The sequence below is a fragment of the Polyodon spathula genome, chromosome 6 (assembly GCF_017654505.1).
Source record: "Polyodon spathula isolate WHYD16114869_AA chromosome 6, ASM1765450v1, whole genome shotgun sequence".
Taxonomy (NCBI): domain Eukaryota; kingdom Metazoa; phylum Chordata; class Actinopteri; order Acipenseriformes; family Polyodontidae; genus Polyodon; species Polyodon spathula.
The window spans coordinates 27,241,434-27,268,933 of record NC_054539.1 but is presented as its reverse complement, the minus strand read 5'-3'; the positions used below and the strand labels follow the sequence as shown (position 1 = coordinate 27,268,933).

At 37.1% G+C, this 27,500-nt stretch overlaps 1 protein-coding gene across 3 annotated transcripts in view; it reads right to left on the bottom strand.

Moving 5' to 3' along the window:
• Window positions 1-27,500, bottom strand: part of LOC121317086 (serine/threonine-protein phosphatase 2A 56 kDa regulatory subunit alpha isoform-like) — a 98,438-nt gene that overhangs the window by 3,971 nt on the left and 66,967 nt on the right. For 2 of the 3 annotated variants that reach the window (XM_041252680.1, XM_041252682.1), the window contains exons 3-9: window positions 17,246-17,347; window positions 16,634-16,726; window positions 9,311-9,441; window positions 5,030-5,089; window positions 2,935-3,043; window positions 2,018-2,071; window positions 1,745-1,795 (exon numbers count right to left, since the gene is read on the bottom strand). In XM_041252680.1, coding sequence (XP_041108614.1) covers window positions 1,745-1,795; window positions 2,018-2,071; window positions 2,935-3,043; window positions 5,030-5,089; window positions 9,311-9,441; window positions 16,634-16,726; window positions 17,246-17,347 — 600 coding nt within the window. The remainder of the gene's footprint in view (window positions 1-1,744; window positions 1,796-2,017; window positions 2,072-2,934; window positions 3,044-5,029; window positions 5,090-9,310; window positions 9,442-16,633; window positions 16,727-17,245; window positions 17,348-27,500) is intronic. The other variant, XM_041252681.1, reaches the window with a different exon arrangement.

The following is a 27,500-nucleotide window of genomic DNA, read 5'->3' as shown; positions in this document are numbered from 1 at the left end:
AATTAATTACAAATACAAAACAGAAAATAATTGATTGCATAAGTATTCACCCCCTTTGTTATGACACACCTAAAAAGCTCTAGTGCAACCAATTGTCTTTAGAAGTCACATAATTAGTTGAATGGAGTCCACCTGTGTGCAATTAAGGTGTTTCGCATGATTTCAGGTTAAATACACCTGTCTCTGGGAGGTCCCACAGTTGGTTTGTACATTTCCTAACAAAAACTACATCATGAAGACGAAGGAACATTCAAAGCAAATCCGGAATAAGGTTCTTCAAAAGCACCAATCGGGTAGGATATAAGAACATTTCAAGCCATTGAATATCCCCCGGAGAACAGTAAAGTCCATTATTAGTAAATGGAGAGAATATGGCATAACTTTGAATCTGTCTAGAACAGGCCGTCCTCAAAAACTGAGTATCTGGGCGAGAAGGGCACTAGTCATGGAGGCCACCAAGAGGCCTATGGCAACTCTAAAGAAGTTACAGTCTTCCATGGCTGAGCTGGGAGACACTGTGCGTATGGCAACAATAGCCTGTGTGCTTCACAAAACTGGCCTTTATGGGAGAGTGGCAAAAAGAAAGCCATTGTTGAAAAAAACTCACATCAAATCTCGGCTAGAGTTTGCCAGAAGGCGTGTGGGAGACTATGACACAAAGTGGAAGAAGATTCTATGGTCTGATGAGACCAAAATAGAGCTTTTTGGCCTCAACGCTAAGCGCTATGTTTGGCGCAAGCCTAACACCGCACATCATCCTGAAAACACCATCACAATTTGGTGGCAGCATAATGCTATGGGGATGCTTCTCTCCGTCAGGCCCTGGAAAGCTCGTGGAAAGATAGAGGGCAAAATGGATGCAGTAAAGTATAGAGAAATCCTGGAGGAAAACCTGCTGAAGTCTGCAAGAGACCTGGGACTTGGGAGAAGATTCACCTTCCAGCAGGACAATGACCCCAAACATACAGCCAATGCCACACTGGAGTGGCTTAAAAACAAAAAGGTCAATGTCCTGGAGTGGCCCAGTCAAAGCTTAGACCTCAGTCCAATTGAGAATATATGGAAAGTTTTGAAAATTGCTGTTCACCAAAGGTCCCCATCCAACTTGACGGAGATTGAGCAATTTTGCAAAGAAGAATTGGGAAAAATTGTAGTGTCCAGATGTGCAAAGCTGGTAGAGACTTATCCAAATAGACTCATGGCTGTAACTGCTGCCAAAGGTGCCTCTACAAAATATTGACTCAATGGAGTGAATACTTATGCAATCAATTATTTTCTGTTTCGTATTTGTAATTAATTTAAAACAATTTGTAGATTTTATTTTTCACTTTGACATTATGGACTTTTTTTGTGTTGATCAGTAGCAAAAACTAATTAAATCCATTTTGATTCTATGTTCATACAACATGTGTGTGTTTTACACCTTTTTACAAGTTCTCCCACATCTGAAGATAGACGGTCTACAGCCACTGTGTGTGTGTATATAATATATATTATATAATATAATATATATATAATATAATATATTATATATATTATATATATAGTCATATGCGCTGTGTCAGTGCCTCAGAGTTTAATGCATTTAAATGAGGATTTTTTCCCCCAATTATCTACACACCATACTCCACACTGTTAGAATGATTGCAAAAGCAAAAGAGATATGACCCCCACCGCCCCCCCAACAATTTAAATGAGAGCTAAAGAGCAAAATCAGTCTGGGTGAAGACAAACACAAACCCACCTCCTTCTGACTGCAAGTTTTTGGCCAAAACTTCAGCAATCCTCTAATGACCTGTATAAATACACATTAAAATCATGTGAACATTTATTACAATGATATAAACTATCCTCCTATATTTTTAACACTGCACTACACTCAGTGATGCATAACAAACACAGACAGACAGCAATCTAAACACCAAGAGCCCACATGCAAAGTATAGGACTAACTGCTGTAAAAGTCACACTGGTTGTGTTCAAGCAAGGTGCTATCAAAATACTGTAAATAGTTTACCGGTTCAGTAAGGGTGGGGTCTTTTTCCAAAAACTGTACAACACAGTAGGCCAGCTGCAAGAAAAACAAGAAAAAACAGAACACAACTCTCTAAAAGATGTAGGTTGTACATTCATTTATATCCTAAAGGATATATTTTCCGCTACAGGTATAAATACATACATTCAAGGAGTGTTTAAATTTGAGGAACAACAGCTTCAGAATAATGAATTACGAGGTGAACTAGTAAGGTGGAACAACCTTTGTTTCTACATGGCAAACCTTCCATTTTCTAATCTGAACACTTGTCATCTTAAACTGTTTCCAATAGAGTAAAAGCATTTCATTTAAAAAGCAGATGTTGAGAACATGCAAGTTTCAGAGTAGGTCACCATAACCAATTCAAATAAAAAAAAAAAAAAAAAAAAAACCCATATCATTCAGTCAACTGCTATAGTTAAAAAAAAACAACTAGACTGCCACTGGCTTGAATTACATTAAGAAAGTGACACAGGAATATTTAATAGAAAATATTTCACCACTTTTTTCACTGCTGTCCTGTGTGACATATACAGGGCTTGTTCACTATTGTGCTATATTACTTGGACATTTAAAAAGAAAATTAGTCAATTTTAGGGCCAATTGTAAATCCAGCTGTGACGTAACAAGGGAGAACTACATTAGACCCCACCTGAGCCTTACACTCAGGAAGAGTCCTTCCTGTAACACAGGAAGTGAATGGAAGAAGAAATCAAATACTTTATAACAGTGTTGTGGCAGGGTAAATGCACATCACCCAAAGTGTGGAAAACAAAAAAATACAAAGAGAGTAAAAGAAGAACACACACACACACTTGCTTAACTTTTACATTTTTCAATCAACCATGCAACACACAGAACAAAAGGTAGATCTTTTGAAAGATTGTGCCAAAACCTACCTGTGCGTGAAACAGAGCCAGACCCTTAACTGTGTGCATAGGAATCAAAACCTTCATTAGAAACTGTTTGTGTTCTGCTTTTAAAGGTAGTGCAAAACCATTGATGATACTGGAAAAAAGGGAAGCAAAAATGTGTATTGGTATTAATCTTTAATAGTAAAAGTCATTTTACTATTAATTTTAATTGACAGAAATAGCCACCTCTGATCACAAGTGTGCCTGTGTTGTTAGAAGCATTTTCAATATAGGTGGGCCATTATTACACACTGTGCATGATCAATAACCAAGTAAAACGTTCACGTTCCAGTCTGAGCACGCTTGTTATGATCTCAAACTCGGTAACCTTAACAGAGTACTTAAAAAAGCAGCTTTTTACTCTATCAATCCACATTCCAAACATCTCCATCCCCAACAGACAAGTACAATTTAGATTCAGGACCTCATCCCAAGGCCTGCTGGGAAAGTTTTTATTGTAACCCCATCTTAGTGGAAAGAACTGCGAATTGCTTACATGTGTTTAACAGCGCAGAGAAGAAACTGTCCTACTATGCCAGAAACATAAGCCATCACAAAAGGATGTGAAGTATTCAAAAAGCTGTAGGTGTGTTCAAAAAAAGAATTGGAATCTATTTATTATTATTAGCAGAGCTGCAGCATCTGCTGTGGTGCTAACATGAAACAAACAAATATCCCTTCACATCAAAGTAAAACATGTCCATTTTTTTACCGTCTCAATGCTAAGTGAAAAAAATCAGAATGCTAATTTTAAAAAGGGAACTTAAAGCTGACATCTTTAGGAGAGAAGCGATTACCATAATAAGAGCACTTCACGGATAACAATTCAATTTTAAAACAAAGGCTTTGATCTATTCTGTTAAGGCAATCACTGCCTTGTGGAACTTGCCTGATGTTTTGCCAAAGCTGGGTTTTTCCATATTCTGTTTATCTACTGCAATAGTCACACAGCATCATAATGCATTTACCATGAAGCAGTTTATTATTAAAACTTTTGTACTGAAAAAAAAATAAAGCTGAGACAGCTGTCTCTGTGTCTGCAGTGCACAGAACTTTCTATGGTCACACATCCATGTGAGACTGAAATTATGAGGAAGAATGGCATATTGCCCTCTTGACTGAGTGAGATATGATAGCATGCTTGCTAGTGAGGACCAGCTTAAAATCTTCCTTAAATACTGTGACTAAAGTGACATGGCCATTTCCACTGGAATCAGATACCCGTGCAATCCTTAGCCTTGCAATAGGGGGAAATTATTTTTGTGCCCTATGTGAGGTGCCACTGGTAGAAATACAGTCAAATACAGAAACAGGAATGTTCAGGGGTTATGTGGTTATTCCATGAATAAGTAATCCACAATAAGTGATGAGACTACAAGGGGACAAGTTGCTTGTTTAAGGCTGTATGTTGTATATATAACAATGTGAAAATAAAGTAACTTAAATAGCTGAAGACTTTACTTTCCTTACAACAAGCTGGGTGTCTGTTTAGAAAAGTGTGGTCATTTAAAATGGTGCTACTTGCCCCTTTGTTCTCTCATTGGATTTGAATAAATACAAGAAAGACCAACACCTAATTCACATTGTGGTGCTGAATAGGAAAAATGTACACAATCAACACTTGTATGCACAAGACCAACATTATTTATTCTGTTGCAGTGCCAGACTGAAATATCAAGTCACTGGGGGAAAGAAAAAGCCCCTCATAGTGTAATATATACACAGCTGAATCTGTCATTAAACTAATTTCTGAGGTTAAACAAATAAGAAGCTCAATTTGAAGCTAACATGTGGTTTATTAACTGGGATTCCCCAAGATATAGGTTTTGAAAAGTGCAGCGTTTGTGACTGTCAGGGATTCTACTGTAACTCTATCATTACAAATATGTCTACTGGTCAAAAAAATAGCCACCATACTTGACACACTGCAGTACAATAAACAAAAAAGATGAAATAATAACTGTGACATCTGTGATATCTCAAGTAAACAAAAGTATTCAATTTTCTGTACTGTGACACATAACCACTGTATGTGGTTATGTGTCACAGTACAGAATCTGTATCTTAATCTGTATCTTACCTTCCTAAGATCTCCAACAGCTCGGCAACTCCATTAAAATGCTCTGTTTCGTAAATGAACCTGTCAAAAGGGAGAGAGAATATACATGTTATTTTCTGAGCGACACCGGCAACCTCATCGTGAAAAATCTATAGATTATTTTCATTCCCTGTGAAATACTAATATAGGTTAGATTGTATTGTTTTATTTTGAATGCTTTGTGTATGATGTACAAAAGTCTGTTTCTGTACTAATGGATATTTGACATGTTTAGCCTGAGCAAGGTACAATTTCTGTCCTCTATAAAAACTAACGCCAGTAATTTCTTTCCCTCTGAATCATTGAGTTGGTTAGATATTTTCCATTGCAAATCTTTACCAAACTTTCACAGGGGAAGTAAATATTGCTACACAATCCTAGTGGTCATTTTTTTTTTCACTGTTAATGAGAGCACATTCAAAGGGTTAATTTAACAGTACTCCTTTACTGTTATTATTCTAAAGATTTAACATAAAATGCACAATTGTTTTGCTACTCCAGGTGGTCAACTAGCACAACATAGGCAACAGACCAGCTCAATATTTCAGATGTGCCATTCCTATAAGTCACAATTGTTATGGTATTTTCAGCCACTGAAAGTAATTTCATTACTCACCACTCAAAACTGTTCTAGTTATATATATATATATATAATATATATAGATATATAAACAAACAAACAAACCAAAAAAAACCTTCCCATCTGAATGACAGACTAGGTCGACAGGGACTTTTATTTAAATAGAAGTGAATTGTTATTAAAAATTACAATTACTTCACCCAATTTTAATAATGGTGTTAAAAAGCTACATTGGAAAGTGTTTTAAATATTAGTTTTTTCTCTCTCATGTGTTCGAACTGCAATGTGCTGTTATCATGGGTTAAACCTACAGTGGCTCTCAAAAGTATTCACCCCCCTTGGACTTTTCCACATTGTATTGTGTTAAAACATGAAATCAAAATTGATTTAATTAGGAGTTTTTCCCACTGATCAACACAAAAAAGTCCATAATGTCTTAGTGAAAAACAAAATCTATAAACTGTTCTAAATTAATTACAAATATAAAACAGAAAATACTTGATTGTATAAGTATTCAACCCCTTTGCTATGGCACACCTAAATAAGCTCTGGTGCAACCATTTGTCTTTAGAAGTCACATAATTAGTTGAATGGAGTCCACCTGTGTGCAATTAAGGTGTTTCACATGATTTCAAGTTAAATACACCTGTCTCTGGGAGGTCCCACAGTTGGTTAGTACATTTCCTAACAAAAACTACATGATAAAGACAAAAGAACATTCAAAGCAAATCTGGAATAAGGTTCTTCAAAAGCACTAATCAGGGGTAGGATATAAAGAACATTTCCAAGGCACTGAATATCTCCCGGAGCACAGTAAAGTCCATTATTAAGAAATGGAGAGAATATGGCACAACTGTGAATCTGTCTAGAACAGGCCGTCCTCAAAAACTGAGTATCCGGGCGAGAAGGGCAATAGTCAGGGAGGCCACCAAGAGGCCTATGGCAACTCTAAAAGAGTTACAGTCTTCCATGGCTGAGCTGGGAGACAATGTGCATACGGCAACAATAGCCTGGGTGCTTCACAAAACTGGCCTTTATGGGAGAGTGGCAAAAAGAAAGCCATTGTTGAAAAAAACTCACATCAAATCTCAGCTAGAATTTGCCAGAAGGCATGTGGGAGACTCTGAGACCAAGTGTAAGAAGATTCTGATGAGACCAAAATAGAGCTTTTTGGCTTCAACTCTAAGCGCTATGTTTGGCGCAAGCCTAACACCGCACATCATCCTGAGAACACCATCCCTACCGTGAAGCAATTTGGTGGCAGCATCATGCTATGGGGATGCTTCTCTGCGTCAGGCCCTGGAAAGCTCGTGGAAAGATAGAGGGCAAAATGGTTGCAGCAAAGTACAGAGAAATCCTGGAGGAAAACCTGCTGAAGTCTGTACGAGACCTGGGACTTGGGAGAAGATTCATCTTTCAGCAGGACAATGACCCCAAACATACAGCCAAAGCCACACTGGAGTGGCTTAAAAAAAAAAAGGTCAAGGTCCTGGAGTGGCCCAGTCAAAGCCCGGACCTCAATCCAATTGAGAATATGTGGAAAGAGTTGAAAATTGCTGTTCACGGAGCTTGAGCAATATTGCAAAGAAGAATGGGCAAAAATTGCACTGTCAAGATGTGTAAAGCTGGTAGAGACTTATCCAAATAGACTCATGGCTGTAATTGCTGCCAAAGGTGCCTCTACCAAATATTGACTCAAAGGGGTGAATACTTATGCAATCAATTATTTTCTGTTTTGTATTTGTAATTAATTTAGAACAATTTGTAGATTTTATTTTTCACTTTGACATTATGGACTTTTTTTGTGTTGATCAGTGGCAAATACTCCTAATTAAATCCATTTTGATTCCATGTTGCAACACAATAAAACGTGGAAAATTCCAAGGGGGGTGAATACTTTTGAGAGCCACTGTATGTTAACTACTGTTGTGACATGATTGTTTTGTGCCTTTCCTTTCCTTTTGAGACCAAAAAATGGCAGGGTGTTAATTTTTTTTAACCCTTACGCTTTCCCACATGATTCTAATGTATTGGATTTTCCCTAAACACCAGGAGTTCTCACACCTTGTGATATTGGGCCTCCCTTGGTTACTTGACAAATTACAAAACAAATGTAACATATAAAAGATGTCACACACTAACCATTACAAATGTTTCCCATCATAAACTCATAGCAAAGTGCAATAAAAACATAGTGAAAGCATGTAAAGCATAGGCAAGCACTGTAAAGAATAGTGAGGTATGGTATGGTAAAGCATGGGGGGTATGGGGGGGGGGGGGGGGGGGGGGGGGGCTGTGGCTCAATCCAAGCCAAGTAAACCTGATTTAAATCCTTTTCATCACATTTTCTGCACTTACTTTTTACTTAAGTTCCCGTTTCACTAAGCCAACCTCCATTGCTGCATGGGGCCTCTCTCCAGAAAATAATCCTGAATATAAATTCCCTAAGTTAAACATTTCTCTGCACTGTATCCTACAGAACTGTGCCAGGACCACTACCACCTGATGTCACACTTCCACCTAGTTTGTGAAACGTTACAGAAACTCTGTAGACATATTACCAAAATTAATATCAGCAATAACAGACCACCTATATTCATTCTGATAATAGTGTAATTCCATTTTCAAATGCTTAACTATTTTATGGATTGTTTTCTGGTAGAGACGAGAAAAAACATACGCTACACATAATGAAGTAAGTACTTAAGGAAGGCCTAAGCATATAAAATAATATTTTTTAAATCTATTCCAACATTTCAAATATTATGTTTTATTTTTTTCTGAGACAACATGTCAATGGCGTACGTTGTTTTATTATTGTGGTAACGTGCATGTATTAAAATCAGTAACTTCAAAACACACATATATTAAAATCTTCAGTAATACTAAAGAAATTAAATATTCAAGTTTAACATACGTTTAGACAAAACTGAAGACGACTTATGCATTACTGTTTTGGTTCCCCAGACTCTCCTATATATATTGCCACATTACATGCTAATGTTTACAATACAATTTTACACTCTGACATGACTACAAGTGTATATGTGGCTGCCTCTGAGGATGGTGTTTGTTTCGGGTCGTTTTTGTGAATGTACTAGTTGTTGGCGCTTATGTTTTGTTCCGCTTGGCACAATGGGGTTAAAACAAAGATTCAGCTCAGTTGGTGATGTTTTAGCCTTGGGTGCCGACTTATTATCTGAATCGCTCTAAAATAAAAGCCTGCACGTTGCAATGGCAGAGAGCTGCATCTTTAACAAAACAAACAAGGTGGCAGGGACAGGCACTACGCCTCCCCTGGAACAGTTGCGGGCCCCCTCACAGTTTGAGAACCCCTGCTACAGCCTAAGAAACACAAGCAACAAAGGGCGATAACGATCATTTCCATGCTTTTATTGTACCTTTAAAAGGCAAGTTTTTTCCAGAAACTTCTTATTTACTCCATTGTCATTTGTATTGAAAAGAGGTAACAGGTTGATAAAGAGAACACATTAAGTGGCTGATATGCATAGCAAATTGTAATGTCAGAGTTTTGAATCGACTTGAGAGGACAAGCATGATAAGCTATCCAACGCCTTCTGACTCCATGAGTAAACGGAATATTATAATGTGTAGGTGAATAAAGGAATATTTTGCATATACAGAAATCCTCAGTACTACATCAGAGTAAAGAACTGGCTTACCGTAAAAAGGTGTTGTTTATCTGCTTCCTGATGAATGCTCTTAACCCCAGGAATTTCCCATAAATCCGGTGCAGCACAGTTTTTAAGAAGTCTCGCTCTCGTGGATCTTCACTGTCAAACAGTTCCAACAGCTTTAATAAAAAACAAAAAAGAATTATGTAAAAACATTTTATATTACATGTTTATAGTATCCATTTAAAGTACTTTGTTTTGTAATTAAAGCCAATTCTAAATAAAACAGAAAATCCTTGTGGATTAAAAGGTTGTTTTTTTATCTACACTCCCAAACAGAAGTCATCAGTGATACTGTAGTACGTACTGTACGGGAACTGCAAACAAGTTTTTTTTTTATTGAAATAATCTTTAAAATAATACTAGTGTTATACCTCTATGTCATCACATGCATAGAGAAAAATCAGGTCTCCAAAAAGGGCGTGCTGGCAGACTTCGGAACCTTTCTTACCATCTAGGGCATCCCAAGGTCCCGGACGATAGTCCCGGATGTACATGGTGCTCTTGCAGCCTGAAAAGAGTGTACCAATGATTGTTGGTTCTTATTAACAACACAAAAAAACGCTACACACACTTCAAGATAGATATCTATAGATATATATAATATATATATATAGATATATATAGATATATATATATATATATATAGTTTACCAATCAAATCATTAAATAGAGAAAACATAAGGAAAATGTTTATGGGTTAAAACAAAAATGCTGAAGACTTTCAGTATTCTGTATATTGTTTAGTCTTGTGATACATATTAAACATCATTAAAGATGATTCTCACATTAAAAAAATGAAATGTAAAGTAGGAAAAAAATGACCTTTATCAAAATTCAGGCACACATAGGATCTGATACATATGGAAACAAAATAAGAACTGGGCATTGGAGAACTGCAACATTTCTGCAAATACCCTTTGGTCATTCCGTTAAAAGGTGAAATAACCTCCAAGTAAGCAAAATTCCCATCTTGTAGACCTATGTCCTTTACTTCAAACAGGCTCCTATATGTATATTCATTAGCTATTCCGTTATTCATTTTTACAGTATGTATTAAATATATCCTTGCATCTTAATATAAGCCCATGTCCATTTACTTTTTACTGTTTTGCCATAAATATTTTATGAGAGAATGCAAGATACTTTGTGTGCATTTGCTTTTCTACCAGGATTCTGGAAGCCTAGAAACAGTTCTCATTATCATCTAATCTGCAGTTTCCTCCCCCGATATGGGTTGATAAAGGATGCTGCTTCCCACTCCATGTGGTACAACATATCCAGATTTGGGAATGAATGCATGCACAGGATTAGCATAAAATTGCTCAAATCTGAGGTGTCAAAACAAGTCAGACCAATGAGCACGTTGGAAGAATTGCTGACGTCATCTTGTCAGTTTCAACTGGCATGCTCATCTCATTCCCCTGAACCTTCTCGGCAAGAGGATTCTTTCTCTGTGTAAACTGTCTGAACCTGCTACTGTACTAGATCAACTGCAAGCTAATGCAGCTAATCCATTGTTAATGTTATCAATAATTCTGAATTCAGCTTCCGATTAGAGCTACTACAATCCAACAAGTCCAACCTAACCCAAGTTTCAAGACACTGGAGCAAAACAAAATAAATAGGATTGAAACTTATTTTTTGCAATTTTCCTGCGTGACAACTAGGGAATTGAGCAATCAGAGAACAGCTTCAACATACATTGTCCACCAGGGTGCAGCAGTATCCAAAAGGAAAAAAAAAAATAATTCAACATCCACATATTTATGACAAAGATCATCACAACTATAAAGACACAGAGATGAAAGATAATGAAGGCTTCTTAATAAGAGCAAGACAAAGAATACCCTGCATTTTCAATCCGGAGGATGCGGTGCTAGAGAGTTATCGTCTCACTCCGCGCATCATCCTTGACCTCATAGCTGAATTGAGGGATGAGCTAGACCCCACAATCAATCTAGGGACTGCTATCCCTGCATATGTGAAAGAGCTGTGTACTCCTAACTCTGCAAGTTCGGCCGCTAAATAGAGAGATGTGCGCATTGAGACCCTCATTATCATGATTGTGGATCATTGTTTGTGCGTGTTCAGTAGTTTGCATTGCTCTTAAGCTTACATGGGCGCAGGGTAAAAAAAATTGCCTGGCCACAATGCAATTAGAATTTTGCATCCTAAATACTTGCACTGCGCCTATACTTACATCGCTCCGATAATTTCCACATCATGTTGACGAACATGTACCAGTCTTGACCATTATTTTGTCAAGAGCAATTTATTTTTCAAATTTGTCACGTCACATCTGTGTTGCTTCAGATTCTTCAGATGAATGCCCAACTGCACTAGAGCTTCATTAGGATACAGGAAAATTATTTTAAATGAAAATGTGTACTCCATGTACAACTTGCTGAACATGCTTTACACAGAAACAGTAAGGCTACTAAGTAAAGCGAATTTTTGATTTTAAGCTAAGTTACAAAAAAAAAAAAGAAAGCAATCATGCACGTTAGAACTTGTTTCTATCATGTCATGTCACCATCAATATGACCTTCAGTAATTTTATAAATGTATTTCGAGTAATTCTGCATGTCTGACACAGCATGAGTCATTTTCTACATGTTTATAAAATGAACTTTAATCCTGGTAAGACTGCATCCAGTTGGTACTTTTGAATAAAACTATGCACAGCATTTGCCAATCCTGTACATTTTTGCTTTCAATTATTACTGTTTAGTCCCAGTTAAAAAAAGCATTAGATGTTCTTTAACCTTTTAGCTGCATTGCCGTCATCTGGAGCAAGCATTAGAGCTCTATTTAAAGCACATGGCAAATCTGCACATATTGGAAAACTGTTATTGTACCTCCCATGAAATCCTGCCAACATTCCAGACTGTGCTGTCTGTTCTAAGCAACAGCTCAATAAACAGAAGTTCAGCTTCAAGCCTGCCAGAGAGTAGGGCGATTCTGAAAATGACATTTCTATGAATGCTTTTATTGTTACTTGTGTTGTCAATAAATACTTTTAGATACAGAATGAGACATTTGTGATAAAAATAAATAAATACATAAATAAAAACAACATTGTCAATGTAGTGCAAAGAAGCTTAAGCACGTGACTTGCAAATAATCAGTCATCATATATGGAGGACTAGAGTGGTTAGCTATAAAAATGAAGAAGCAAAGATTGATCAGCCTTTGAAAATTGATGTCCGTCTAGCTGAAGGAAGCACCTGCAACTGGGAGCGCAAGGACCACTTTGCCAACCTTTAAGGAGAATATTGCTGAAGTCTGTTTGGGTTGAGGCAACGGTACTGTGTGTATGGAGCAACATTTATGACCTGAGCTTTCCATTTCTCATAACACTGAATGCAGGTTGTCAGTAAACTATACATAGCAGAATAGTGCACAGGAAGTTAGTAAACTTAGTCACTTAGTAAAAAGTGGCCCTATAGTTTCCCAAGGTATTGTATCTTGTATAAGCTGCACTGTTAGAACAGGACTGTAACTGGGTTTAAAACATTTTCTTAGTTACCATGACTTGACATCTATTATTATTATATACAACTATTAAAAAAAACAAAACACCACAAAACATGGAATTATGATTCAGAAACCAGCCATGCAAATAAGGGTTGACAAACAGGTAGAATAATCCTGTGTTCTACAGGTCTCGATTAGTACAGCCTCCAGACACAGGTACGTAGGCTTCGGGAATTCAAGTTTATAAGAATGATAATAAAACTTAAGGATAGATAGTGTTTTCTATCCATATACCAAGTAAATGAACAATTTCATTTAGGTAGCTTCTCCATACAGGCTACTGTAAAAGTGACAACAGCTGCTCTTGTCTTGCTGTGGCCTACTGTGGAGTCATTTGAGAAGATAGACACCTCTACTCTGATTTGTCAGTATTCTGGTGCCACTGTTGTGTCTGAAGAATATTAACCGTTCCTATTCTGAGTAGTCGGCCATGTACAGCTACACATTGTAACAGACTGTTTTTATATTTATGCCACGGTTACTGCCTGCTATCACCTGCCATTGCATTGGCTGTATGTTATCGCCTTTACTATAACTCTGCACACGGTGGTGTATGGAAGTAAAAGGCTTTTTGTTATGTAGACAATATCTTAAACTATCATTACCTGTGTTTGGCATACTTTAACCCAACTGGGCACAGCGACAGGACACCACTCACGGTGCTGCATATTTCTTATATTTCGCCAGCTGATACAGTCTTAAACAGACGCCGCTGGCTGTAACTGCAAAGTAAAATCACCAAGCCCCAATTGATTGGTTGTTCTTCTAGGTGATAGTTCCTTTTAAGCGAAACTCTGATACAGGATTCACCAAACTGAATCACTTATACTTTTGACAATGTAGTACAATTTCCTGCAGGTAAAAATAATATTTTTCCTGCAAATGTTAACAAGGCCATGGCATCCTCTGATAATAGTTAATGATGTTGGTTTAATCACATCCTGTTGGTTCTTATGTATACACAGTTATTTTTTTGTACATGCATTTCTCTGTTGTATTTTTTTCATTAAGCATTAGAGTATTTTCTCTCGGGTACAAATACTGAAGGCTAGAAATATTGAAATGAGACGACAGGGCTGCAATCCAGCAAGGACTGTGTGTGTTTCTTTAAGATGCTGTTTCCAAAAGGCATGCTGAGTCAGAATGTCACTAACCCCCACTGTTAATGGGAGCTACACAGTTAGCAGTCAAATTATGCTTTTAATGATTCTTGCAGCACTGCATGCAAGGAAAATGAATTTCCTATGGTGCAGAAAGAATAAAATGCAACAAAATCACTATTTTCAGAAGAAAAAAAAATGATCAGCGTAAGGATGTATTTGCATCACATGTAAGTGTGGGATTGTACAAATTTCCAGATGGACTGTTTAAGTGACTGTCAAAAACAACGAGTCTGTGAGACACATATATCCCCAGGCATGCTGTAAATAAAAACACATTGCTATCCATACCATGACATGCAGACAGATGGAGAGACACCACATTCTCATACTATTATTATTTTTTTTAATATTGGCTGACCCTCCATCTTTTAGGTGTGAAATGTCTTAATCAAAGAGGAATTCATTTTGATGTGTGGTTGTGACGGAAACATGAGTTCTGGTGATGAATCTTCCTCCCGACCTATGAGGGCGCTAAAGAACGAGAGGAGAAGTATCTGGAAGGGCTGGCCTGACAGTTTGTTTCCGGGTCAGGGAAGTGTGTCAGCCTGGAAAGAAGCGAGACTCTGTTGTAAGACCGTATTGATTTGAAAGGTAAACGAGAGGCAGCTGCAAGTAATAAGGCAGCTGCAACCGTTTACCTCAATATCATGCAGGATTACATATAGGGGCCAGGGTAACACTGATCTTTTCCTTCGTTTGGGTAAAACGCTGGAGAGACAGAAGGATCGAGAGAGGAGCTCTCAGTAAAAGAAAAGAAAAGAAAGAGTGTTGTGTGTTGTTTGTGTCTGTGTAAATAACTGTCTGTGTTTTCACCACTAGACAGCTAAACGCACAAATCCGGAGCTGTCGCGAGGGTCAGCACGAACCGGATCACCACTGCACCAACCGTCACGAATTACGCGTGTCTTCACCACCGCACACGCACGTCTGCACTCACCCAGGACTGGTGACCGTGTGTTTGTTTTGTTCGGGACTGCGCCCTGTTATTTCTATCTATTTATTATTTGACGGTCACCAGACCTGGATTACAAATAAAAGCACTTTTTTCACTGGATATCGTTGTCTGTTCATCACTCCTGCACCGCATCACTGCGACATCTGTTCCCCTTACCAACCACTTTGCCACAGTGGTACAGACAGTCAATGGGCTGTGGCTGCTAGATTTAACAGAGAACCTCCTAATCATATCAAACATTATATTGTCAATGATGCTTGAGCTAGAAGCGGGGTTCCTTAAACTGTAGCGTAATATGTTTATATAGAGTTATATATTTATTTTCATTGTTAACATCCAGACAACTTTTTATACTTCTATAACTTTAAAGTCTGTTTCAAAACTGTTTTCAAAATGTCCGCTCTAGTGCACTGGGGTTTGAGATCTGTCCTCTAAATCATAGGAAGAGCGTTTAAAAAAAACAAAAAAAACAACCTAAAACAGAAGTGTTCTGGCTTTTCTGTTCCATACCACATCACGGATTGTTATTTCTGTGTTCCCTGTTTGACAGTGTGGGCAATAATATCAGTGCATTAGAGCGGCCATTTTGAAAAGAGCTTTGAAACAGACTTTAAAAGTTATAAAAAGTTGTCAGCATGTTAACAATGAAAAGAAACATTACAAGTACATTATTTAAACAGATGAATCAACACATGGGGACTGCAAAGCTATATGTTTCGGAACCCCACTGATTACCCTTTAAGTGTGCTAAACTGTAAGATAACATTACTATCAATAATTTTCAATAAAAGTTCCTCCTAACTGCATACGTATTTCTCTAGCCCTGTGGAGGAAAATTTTGCATCAAAGGTATTTCTGTATTTAAGTTACTGATAGATCCAAAAATGTATTCACGAAAAGAAAATGTGAATACATTGTATCATTTTCGTAATTAAAAATATCTAGTAGCCTACATATGTTAATACTTATTGTGTTGCTTTTTCAGTAACTTGTCCACAGTGTTTTCATAAAGTTTACTCAAAGTCTCCTGTGCCTTTGTTATTACTATGATATATGCTGAAATAAAGTTGCTAAAGTAAATCAGTCTGCATCCAGCTGTTTCTCCAACTTTAAAACAGAGACTAGTTGCTATTGCTGTTGTGGTTACAGTATTCCTGCTGAGTGACAGCAAACACTATTCTTTTTTTCTTTTTTTTTATTTACAAAACTAAAGTTAAAATAGATAGATTGAATGAATGTACAGAGATTCAAGAAAAATCTTCTACTGCAGTACCAATCAGCTGAAGTCGTTATTATTCTCATCATTTAGTTGGACAGATCTTGTCGCCAAACTGACAAATATGTGGAATCCAAAATCCAGAAATGGTTTTTCAAGGTAGATTTAAAAAACAAAACAAAAAACAAAATGTTGGGACAGCTACATGTAATCAACTATGATGAATAATAAGACAACATGAAAATCATTTTTGCTTCAGTATCACAATTATCCACCTTACCACAGCAAAACCCTTCTTTATACTGTCAGAAAGATATTTGAGATATCTTGAAAACAAACACTGTGAACATTATGCGCAAAGCATAAATATCTTGGGAGGCAAACAGTGTCTCAGGTATGAAGTTTCGGATGTTAACGAGCGACAGAAAAACACTTACCTGCAGCACAAACTTCTGGTCAATGTATCGCTTCGCAATGCTAGGCTGGAAATCAGGACTTTCCAAGAACCTTAGAAAAAACTCGTACACCAGCTGAAAAGCAAGCATATACGGAACTTTTATGGCTATTCAGAGAACAGAAAAAGAGTTTGTACACAGAAATGAAATTGGCATTTATTTAAATTCTTTGAGGACCAGACTTTTGTATAATGAAGACAATTCTGTAGCCTGAAGTGTAAACTACAATCTTCTACTAGAAAAGGTCAACTTTACATCCTTAAAATTCGAGCTAATAATACATTCACAACTCTATATCAAGTATAGATGTATGAGATAAAATATTGATATATTGATGCATAATGACCGGGGTGGGGCTTTTGTTACTCATTTAACCCCAACTGGGTCCTTTGCTTAAATAAATACCGCTGTATCCCTGAATAGATATTATACTCTCTTCCAAAACATGTAAAAGCTTTTATTGTCCATGTCGCACCACTTAGACCACTGTTCTGAACTAGGCTTGCATATCACACATACAAAGAAACCTGGGATAAACTACTTTGTATTTTCTAAAAGCCAAACGAATTAATTAATGAACGGCAGAATCCTCACCTGTATATGGGGCCATGAGGCCTCAAGAGTTGGTTCATCCTCTTCAGGGTCAAAATCTGGGTTGTCACTGGGAGGAAGTGTCCGGAAAATGTTGGTGCTAATCTGCAAGAAAAGGAAAGGTCTTTCAGGATGTGGTTATATAATTGTAATGCTGACTATTTGGGTTTGGTGTCAATTGCTGTCAACATTAGGTACCTCTTTCAATTATTAATGCATGGACTTGGGTTCTACTCTCTACAGAAAGTTAGCCCTTAATTATTTTCCACTGTTGCAAGTTCACAACACAGCAGAAAGCCATGGTTTTCAGCTAGTGTGGAGCATCTCAAGTAAACTAGCTTAGCTGTCAATAAGCAATTTTCTTTCGAATAACAGAACACAATTCTGATTGTTTGTGAAGTGGCTTGTTGTACAGTATAGCACAAAATGTTCTGCAGCTAATATGGAAAAAGCAAAAAAAATGCACAGTACTGTGTATTCCTTTATTCCAGTGGTCCTGTCAGTCATCACAACTCAGTTTAAAAGTAATAGTTATACAATCTAATTTTCAGATGACTTAACAGTATCATTTTCCATCCTGTGAACTATCTTTCTATTGGTTTTGAGACGCACATGAAACTGTGTAGCTGAATAATGTTACGTTACCATATTGAATTACATGCCGCTTTCCATAATGAAAAATCCAACATGAAATACGGTACTACTATTACGACTTCCGTCACTTTTGCGATATCATTTTGTAGTTTACTAATCTCTATCCTGCTATATAATATATACCAGACCAATTTAAACAGATTGACTACAAGAATTAAATCGAAGGTATAAATACTTTATATTGTACAGCATACATTAAAATGCTTATTAATAAATACCTGGTTCTATGGATTATAGTTCAAAGCAGCTCGTTAATGATAATTTCCCTCTACTTAAATCACTGCTTAAGCTAGGTATTGTTATAAAATGCGCTATAAAAAGAACCCATTACTGGTTTCCCTGTTGCCTCTGCCACCCACATTTCACTATTGAAATTCAATCTAACAGACACTGCTTTGAGGCAGGTCACCGCTATCACAATATTAACAGACTGTGTAGCTGTGCTAAGGTAATAGTGGGAGAAAGCCACTGAAAAACTAGTTCTGGCCAAAAATTTAGCATCATTACATAGAATTAACACATTTTGCTTCATAAAGTCGAATGAAACCTGCTGAATAATGTTACGTTAACATATTGAATTACATGCCGCTTTCCATAACGAAAAATCCAACATGAAATATGGTACTACTATTACTACTACCGTCACTTTTGCGATATCATTTTGTAGTTTCTTTGATTACATGATGTTAAATAAAAGCGCAAAATTATGTTTTTTTTTAATTTTATTTATTAAATGTCACAATCCTAAAATTCTAGGTGATGCAACTTTTGGCCACAGCTGTACAGTAAGAACCAGGAGGAATGTGGAACTACATTTCATAATATAAAAAGTAAAATAGATTAACACAAACTTTAACTTTAATTAATTTATTTTTTTACTGTAAATATATGGACAAATAAGTGGCGTATCCTTAAAATGATTATTTTGTTTGCATGTGTATCTATCAGTGCATACATATCTCAGTTTAGTTTGTTCTGTAAGCAACTAGTCATACAATTCAAGATTCATGCATCAGAAGTATCAAATCCCTCTAAGTGGTTATCATATGACAGTATGCACTATGGCCTTGTGACTTTCAAATGTAGGACAATTATCCAGAATGCGTAACCCTTGAATGCCAGGTTATGGTAGCATAATGTCAGGAACTTCAACACATGTTTTTCTCAGTTTGAAGAAAAAGTGAGAATCATAAAAGCACAGATTTCTAACTCTACAATTTTTCTGCAACCTTTTAAACAATATAACTAGATTCTAGGATGTGCATATTTAAATAGACATACATGCTATATTATTATCACCAGAGAGTACAATTTACCAGAATAGATTCTGATTCATGTATAATTTCTAGAAATGAAATTACCAATGGTCTGACTCATGCATTAGCATTAACAGTAGTGGCATGGATACATCTGAATTACAGTATGGCTCTGCTATCCTTATAGCAGTTTTAAAGAAATACCAATTTGTAAAATAAATAAATAAATACATAAATAAATAAAAGAGAAAGCTTGTTTTTTCCCCCTTTATTTTGCATTTTTTTAGTAAGTTTCTTTATTGATCTTTTTAGTAATTTAAGCCACTGTATCCCCTACGAGCAGTACGGTAATAATTTAAAAGAAATCCCATCTCTTGACTACAAGAATTAAGTTGAAGGTATAAATACTTTATATTGTACAGCATACATTAAAATGCTTATTAATAAATACCTGGTTCTATGGATTATAGTTCAAAGCAGCTCGTTAATGATAATTTCCCTCCACTTAAATCACTGCTTAAGCTAGGTATTGTTATAAAATGCGCTATAAAAAGAACCCATTACTGGTTTCCCTGTTGCCTCTGCCACCCACATGTCACTACTGAAATTCAATATAACAGACACTGCTTTGAGGCAGGTCACAGCTATCACAATATTAACAGTTTATTTTTAGACAAAATGACGTGCCTAAGCTGGTAGGAAATGTTTTCTTTTTTCTCTCTGTGGAGGATTGCAAAGAAAAGGGATCCAACTCAGGTATTTATCAATTGATAATGGGTTATTATGAGAAACCTGCTTTAAATATCATGTATTTAAAAACCAATACTGAAAGGCAATAAAGACTGTTGGTTCATATACATTGAATTAATGACTATGAACAGGTGAGGAAATACAATGAAAAATATCTCTCAAAGTATTTTTTTTTTTTTATTTAAAGTAAATCAATGGGATCAGGTATTTAATACCAGCAAAGTTTGCAAAGGCAATTGTTGTCTCCTACAGTAGAGGATGGAGGAGGACAGGACAGAGAAACACAGGTGGGAGACTGTTATTCATCCTGGCTTGCTGCAGATCACAAGAGCCCTCATGTTTCTTGTCCCTAGGATGAACATCCTACGCTACAATGATCAGTATTGAAGCTCAGAAACATGTGTAAAATACATAAAATAAGCCTTTGGAAAAAGTACAGAGGTTTATCTGCCTACACTTTGCATGTTATATTCTCGCCACAAGAAAGAAACAAAAGCAACACATAAAACATGAGCTCTGTGTCTCGTAACATCATAGCTGCTAATATCTCTCATTGTATTGTACAATTAAACAGTCACTGCAAAAAGATAACAAAGTGCTGTCTTTTTTGATCATAATGCCATTTTGACAAAAATATTGCATAGATTAATGTTGAAACAACAATATCTGAAAACAACAGAACTGGTTTGTCAAATCAACACAAAGATATTTTGCCGGTAAGAAACATGAATCCAAGTTTGGGCTGTCTAGATCCAGCTGAAACCTCTGGTATGAATTGGGAGGGTACACAAAAGGCATTACATGACCATAACAGGCTATCTGCAGGAACAAGGGAGTCATTGGTGGGACTCCAAAACTGCCTAGTGTATTGCAACTCCTGTTATAAACTTTCCATTGTGCCCAACATACCAAATTTCATCCTGCCATAAATACTCTGGATAACACAGCTTCACCTGCACAGTTTATTGATGTTCATCAGTATTCAGATTTGATGCCTTTCTATAACATATATGAATATACTGTATTAAAAAAAAAAAAGTACTGTGTAACACATTGAGCTAGGGAAATCACCTTCCCTTATTCCTGAGCAAAGTTCAGTCCCAGTTGCATGATGGGTTATCATGTTATCGTAGCAACAGGTTTCTCCAGGTGCAATACAATGTAAATTTGTTGGCCAAGAATTTCTGTAACCTCAGAAGCACTTATGGGTCACCTAAAACACCCAAGGCAAAGGACTAAACAAAACAAAATGTATCTTGAAGGTGATGGGGGGGAAAAAGCACTTACATTTTCTTCTGGATTTGATGCCGAAAGATTTCTCTTGGGATCCAAATGTAATCCTTTTGTGTTTCATGCTATCTTTTGGATAACCACGGTCCAAAACTCAGGCTTTTGTTCCAACCAGGCCAAACATATGCATCTTCAAATCTTCCCTGGTTGACTACATTTGTTATAGCACACAAGGAACAGTTGTTCTGTTCTACCACATAACAAATGCTCCATGTTCAACAGGTTACAAATAAAATGTATATGCATTACCTACAAAATTGATCGGCTTAAAACAAATGAGAGAAATTGTCTTCTAAAGCTCCATTTCTTCGGTATGTTGTATTTTTCAAGACCAGCAAAGACAGCACCTCAAACAGCTCTGTGTCCCCTACCTAATCCAGACTGTGCAGGACACTGCTCCTTACCCATTCCCCGGGGGTCCCTGTTTTATAACACTGCCCATCAATCAGAATACAAAATACATTATGGTACTGACACCGTTCCTGTTATTCTGCATCACAAATATCGCAATTACGATATCCACGACAGTTACGTGTTCGTGTTCCTGTGAAAAAAAAGTGAAGGAAAAGGCCATTTTCACTTGTAAACCTTTTTATTTTAACACCCTGTACAAAACAAGTCACAAGTACTACTCCAATTTCTCAGCGAGTCTCACACTTGGATACTCCAAACACTTCTACCTTACTGTCAATCACCAGCATCGCCGCTGTTTTGCCTTTTACTGTTGCAAACATGCTTCAAAACCAAGCAATCACGCGTCCAGCCTTAGCAAAGTGTCTGAAGAAGATCTTTTCCCACCCATCAAAAAGATGAAATCTATCGCATGACCCTGAACATGAGACATCATGTGGTACCCTGCTTTCTCTCGTTCATTTTTCCACTGCAAAGAGCTGCACGTAGGTAAAATACACAGGTTTGGCAGCATAAAGTGTATGAAGGCCTGTCAGTGAAGTATGATTTTTATTTATATTTAAAACAGCAGACTTAACTGCATTATAATGCTGCCTAATGAAAGCTGCACTCATACAATGTGCATCATATTCATACAGTAGCTCTCCTAAATGTCAGTTTATTTGAATTTAGTGTTCACTAATTACACTATTTTGATAACGGTTTTGAAGGAAATTGTTAGCGACACAAAAACACATGTTTCAATGCATCAATTAGCGGAGACGAGCAACTGCAGAGGGATAGCCTACTTCAGTTGTTGGCAAATGGCGAACCGTGGGCCCAATCCGTCCCGCAGACGTGTGTCGTCTGGCCCGCGGATGCCTCCTTGGCAGGGCTGTATCAAGAGCGGAGCGAGAGAGGAACTTCATTGTAATATTGCCGCAAGGGGCTGTCATGGAGGATTCCCCATATGATCTTCTTATATAGTAGCGGCGAGGCAAACACAAGGAACTGTATACTGTACACGTTTCCTGTGTTGTCCACTGATGTGAGAGGGTGTGTGACGTGAGTCTGTTTCGCCACCTAATCTCTTTCCCTAGAAGCCTGTCTGCATTTCAGTTTTTGCGTGTGTGTGTGTGTGTGTGTGTGTGTGTGTGTGTGTGTGTATGTATGTGTATGATTGCGAGTGGATATTGATGGGCCAATGGGTGATGAGAAGGCAGAGTCAGCATACATAAAAGGACATGCTGCGTGCCAATTGGGGGAATTGAGTAGAGAAGGGAACATGAGTGACAGACCGCCAGTACACCCACACATAGCCGGCCGCTACAATATATTTCTTGCCACTAAGCAGAAAATTAAGTGTTTTGCAATATTGATTCCAAAGTGCTTGCTGATTGTAGGATAAACAATACATGTGTATATCAGGTCTTGCATACAACAACATATTGTATTACACATAAGTCTCATATGGTACTGGAACCCTCACACAGGAACGAAGAATAACATTAAAAAAAAAAAAATTAAAAAGTAGCACATATTTTTATTTTTAATTCTTGATTGCTTTTTGTTCACTGCGTTTCATTTATGCCTGGCTGTGATACAGAACCCTCATACACAGGAACGCAGAAAAACTTTTTTTTTAATAGCATACATTTGTATTTTAAATGCTTCATTGCGTTCTAACAAATTAAATGAGAACAACTGCACTTTCCTTTTAAAACATTAGGTGCGAGTGTGACAGACTTGACCGCGTTAATAGGCAATCCTCCAAAAATGAACACGTTTGCAAAATTGCACAATTTGTCACTTAAAAACACTTGACAGATGTGGGGGGCACCGGCTGAACAGCTGAGATTTTGAGTTACGTTTCACTTTCAGCATATCGGAATGCTAAAGAAAACTAATTTGTCTCTTATTAGATGTAACAGAGATGCTATATTATTTTTACTGATATGTATTTGGAGTTTACAAGGAGTTACTTTATTCCTTTTTTATTTGTTTTCAACTGGCTGCGGCTTTTTAAAAAAATATATATATATATATATATATTATTGAGAAGCAAGTTTCATTTGAGACAAAATAATCTACGATTTTTTTGTCTTTCCTCATCATGGAACAGATATCGATACACTGGGTCTTATATGCATGTAAAGATTAATGATGCAGCATTGCCACTGGGAATGCATATAGTCCAGGGTGCATGCAGGCACATCTTAATGTACGCGCATCAGAAATACAGCAGCAGCCATACATAGGTTATTAAAATGTACCGCGCGCCCTGGACTATGATATGAATTATAGGGCGAAATACATTGAAATTAGGGGTGGGCAATGCCCACAGATCATTTGGACCACCATGAAATTTATTTGCCGACCCCAGGCCTACTTATTCTCTGAAGTCCTGCTTAAACAAGTTATTTATACTTTTCAATTTTTTACAACATTTTTTGTACCAACTCTAGATGTGTAATAACATTTGTAACAACACTGAACTACTACGTGTGTAACAGCACCTGAACTGTAGACATACAACCAATTGGTGAAAACCTTCATGGTGTTAAAATAAATATATTTTTTAATGGTTTTGCTATGTGTCTAGGCCCAGTGACAAAAATAAATAGCTCTTCTCTGCTCTTAAATAATAACCTGCATAAGAAAATATTCAACTAAACAGTTCATTTTGTATTTCTGTTTAAAAAAAACAAAAAACAAACAAAGTTAAGATTGCTATGCCTTTTTGTAGCTTTTGGTTGTACATAAATATAAAATATTCAAAGTTTAAAGCATTCAGTGAAAGGAAGTGTGATTTGTGTTTGCAAATTACAATAACTGACAGTATTTCTACATTTTTCGTAACACTTTTTTGACGGTTATCATATTGTGGAATTTTTATACAAGCCCACCCCCCATATAGAGCCTGCCTTAAACTGAAAGTAAAGCAATTGCATACAGTACTTAGAACTAAAATATGTTTAATTATTTATTTCACAACAATTAATATATTGCCACAATCTATTTTTCTGGATTTTTCATGATCGATGCTTGCATATCATTAACAAAAAGAAAACTGTTCAAATAAATCTAAATTTTATCCTGGAAAATGGTAGTGGTAAAGATTTGTATATGCAACCTCTTAGATGGATCTTTTCACATACTTTTGACCCAGAACACAAGTGGTTAGCACTAAAGACTCCCAAGAATGAACCAAAATCCCAGCTCAGCCACTGACTCACTATGTGACCTTGGATGAGTCAAGCTGCTTGTGTCGTAGAACAAGAGAGAGACAGGAATCTACTTGCATTTCATCTCAACAGGGTAAGCCTGGGGCTTTGTGCATTTTTTGTACTACATCTAGTTCCTTTATTTTTGGTAATCTTGCACAGTCCATTTAAATGGCTGATCATTGTATGATGTACTTAGACAAAACAGTTTATTGAAAAATGTAATTTTCTAATCAGGGACTTTGTCTGGATAAAAGAGAATAGAGGTTAAGTAAATTGTCAGTGTGTTCAGAGGTCTTTAGGAATCCTGCGTAACATAAATCAAGCATTATAAATGCAAAGCTGCTTCCTCATTTATTCTGCAAAATAGTACGCTGGAAACAAAACTGAAAGCAGGTAGACCTCGAAAAGCAGCAGTTTCTGGGATCAGTGAACCAATGTCTTCTTGACGTAATGGAAGTGCAGCTATAATAGCTTTGGGAAAGGTATACTCCTCTCTAGGTTGGCTTAATCTTGTCTAGTCTCATTAGGACCCGTCAACTTGCGACAGATATGGGATGAAAGGAATAACAGTAATTTAGCTGACTGTGAACAGCAAAGCCTTTCATCTGCAGCTGTGCGTGAAGCATCATAAAAGGTTGAAGAGAGAGAGAAAGAGAAAGCGAGAGAGAGCGCCAGGGAGAGAGAGAGAGAGCAAGCAAAAAAGCAAGAAAGAGAGAGTCACACATATTTATTCCAAAAGGACTGTCCCCAGCCAAACTGATAAAACTAGACTTTCAGCACCAAATACATGGAACAATCTTAGCATGTAATTTATAATGAGGACATATTTAAAATGTAGCCACCTGGCTACTTGTACAAGGAAAGTCATGGCCGTCTTAAAAGGTAAAACAATGTGATTAAATATGCTTTAGGTCTGTAACAAGTACCTATTTCAAATACCTTTGAAGCAAGTACTGTACTGTGTCATGGAAGCATTATTATCTGTTTTATGCAGAATGCACCCTACTACAGTAGCTCAGGGGTTAAACTAATATTGTTGTCAAACTGAAAACAGCAGAGAGGGTTAGAACCGTTAAAAGGTAACCATAAAGTACGTTAGACTTTGTTTTTGAAACAGGTTAACTTATAAAATCACATTTAATGTAATGAGAATTGTAAATAATGGATTCAGACAATTTGGCTGATTTTAAGCTTGTCCAAGTCTAAATTTGCTTAGACTTAGCTCCCAGGCTGGTGTACGTAAATATAATCAACATGTTGCATAATTGTTTGCGGTTAGGCTGCTCAACTAGATTTAAAACACCATAAACACTCAGACATACTTTGAGAAATTGGTTCATTAAAAAAAAAAAATACACAGCATTACTCAACTTTATTAAACCTATTCCGGGTACTGCAGCACCAGTTTTATGCAGTTTTGCAAAATACATAAATACCAGCAAAGTCTTTACACAATGTGTACTTGCTGTAAGGAAGAACGTGCAATTTTCAGACATGCAATTAAGTGTTCCATAATCCACTTTAACATGTTCATATTATTTAATTGGTCTTCCAGTAGTTTCTCTTGAGCATGCCAAACAAACCCTCTATTAAGGTAATTAATTTTCATTGTGGTACACCTTTGAGAAAAGCACCTGCTTTGGGAGATTATCTCACACACAGGAAATTTTGACAGATAACTCAAGTTCCTTAATGCAATGGTGTTGGATATTGGACTCCCATCAGGGAATGCCTTTCATTTTGCCAAATTAACCACCACAGCAAAACGGTTTTCTTTTGTGAATTGGTTGGACCATTAGATGAATCACAGCTGCTTTTTAGAACCCCGTATACCCTAAAGTGGGTATACGCTAGTGGGCCCTTTGCTACCTTCTGACTCCGGATATACACATACATTAGTAGTGGTAGATTATGCAACGCGATACTGGGAGGCAGTTCCATTGAGGTCCACTAGTGCCACTGCAATAGCAACAGAATTAGAGCAGACTATGGGTAGAGTAGGGATCCCCAAGGAGATCTTGACTGATCATGTAACCAACTTTCTGTCTGACATGCTACAGCAGGTGTATAAAATATAAAAAATACGTTCCATCAGGACACCTGTTTATCATCCACAGTTGGACGGTTTGGTGGAGCGCTTTAATCAGATCTTGAAGTCGATGCTGAGATGGTTTGTAACGCAAGAGCAGAAAGATTGGGCATCGCTTCTTCCCTACCTCCTATAGGTAGAGACCCCTAGCACTAAAACAATTTCGATGGGGGAACAATTGGTTCCAGATCAGCAAAAGGAACTGCGTAAGCTTACTGAGGAGTTCAGCAATGGTTTTTCTGACTTGCCCGGCTTCCACGAGAAAGTGGTGCAGTCCAATTGTCATAGTGGCCAAGAAAGATGGCATCAATTGCTTCTGTGTAGACTTCCGGAAGGTAAATGCTTCTGCCAAGTTCGATGCGTACCCTATGCCTCGGGTTGACGAGCTTTTAGGTAAACTGGGAAACGTGTAGTTTTTGTTTGTTGAATTTGTTTTGTTCTGTCTGTTGGTGCTTGTAATCACTAGATGGCTAACATGTTCCGGAGCTGTCGCCAGAGACCAGTACAAACCCGGGACAGCACTTCATTTTTACTACAGTAAACTGTATTGTACCACAATCACTAATTCATGCACTAAACAGACTTGTGTACGTGTTTTGTGT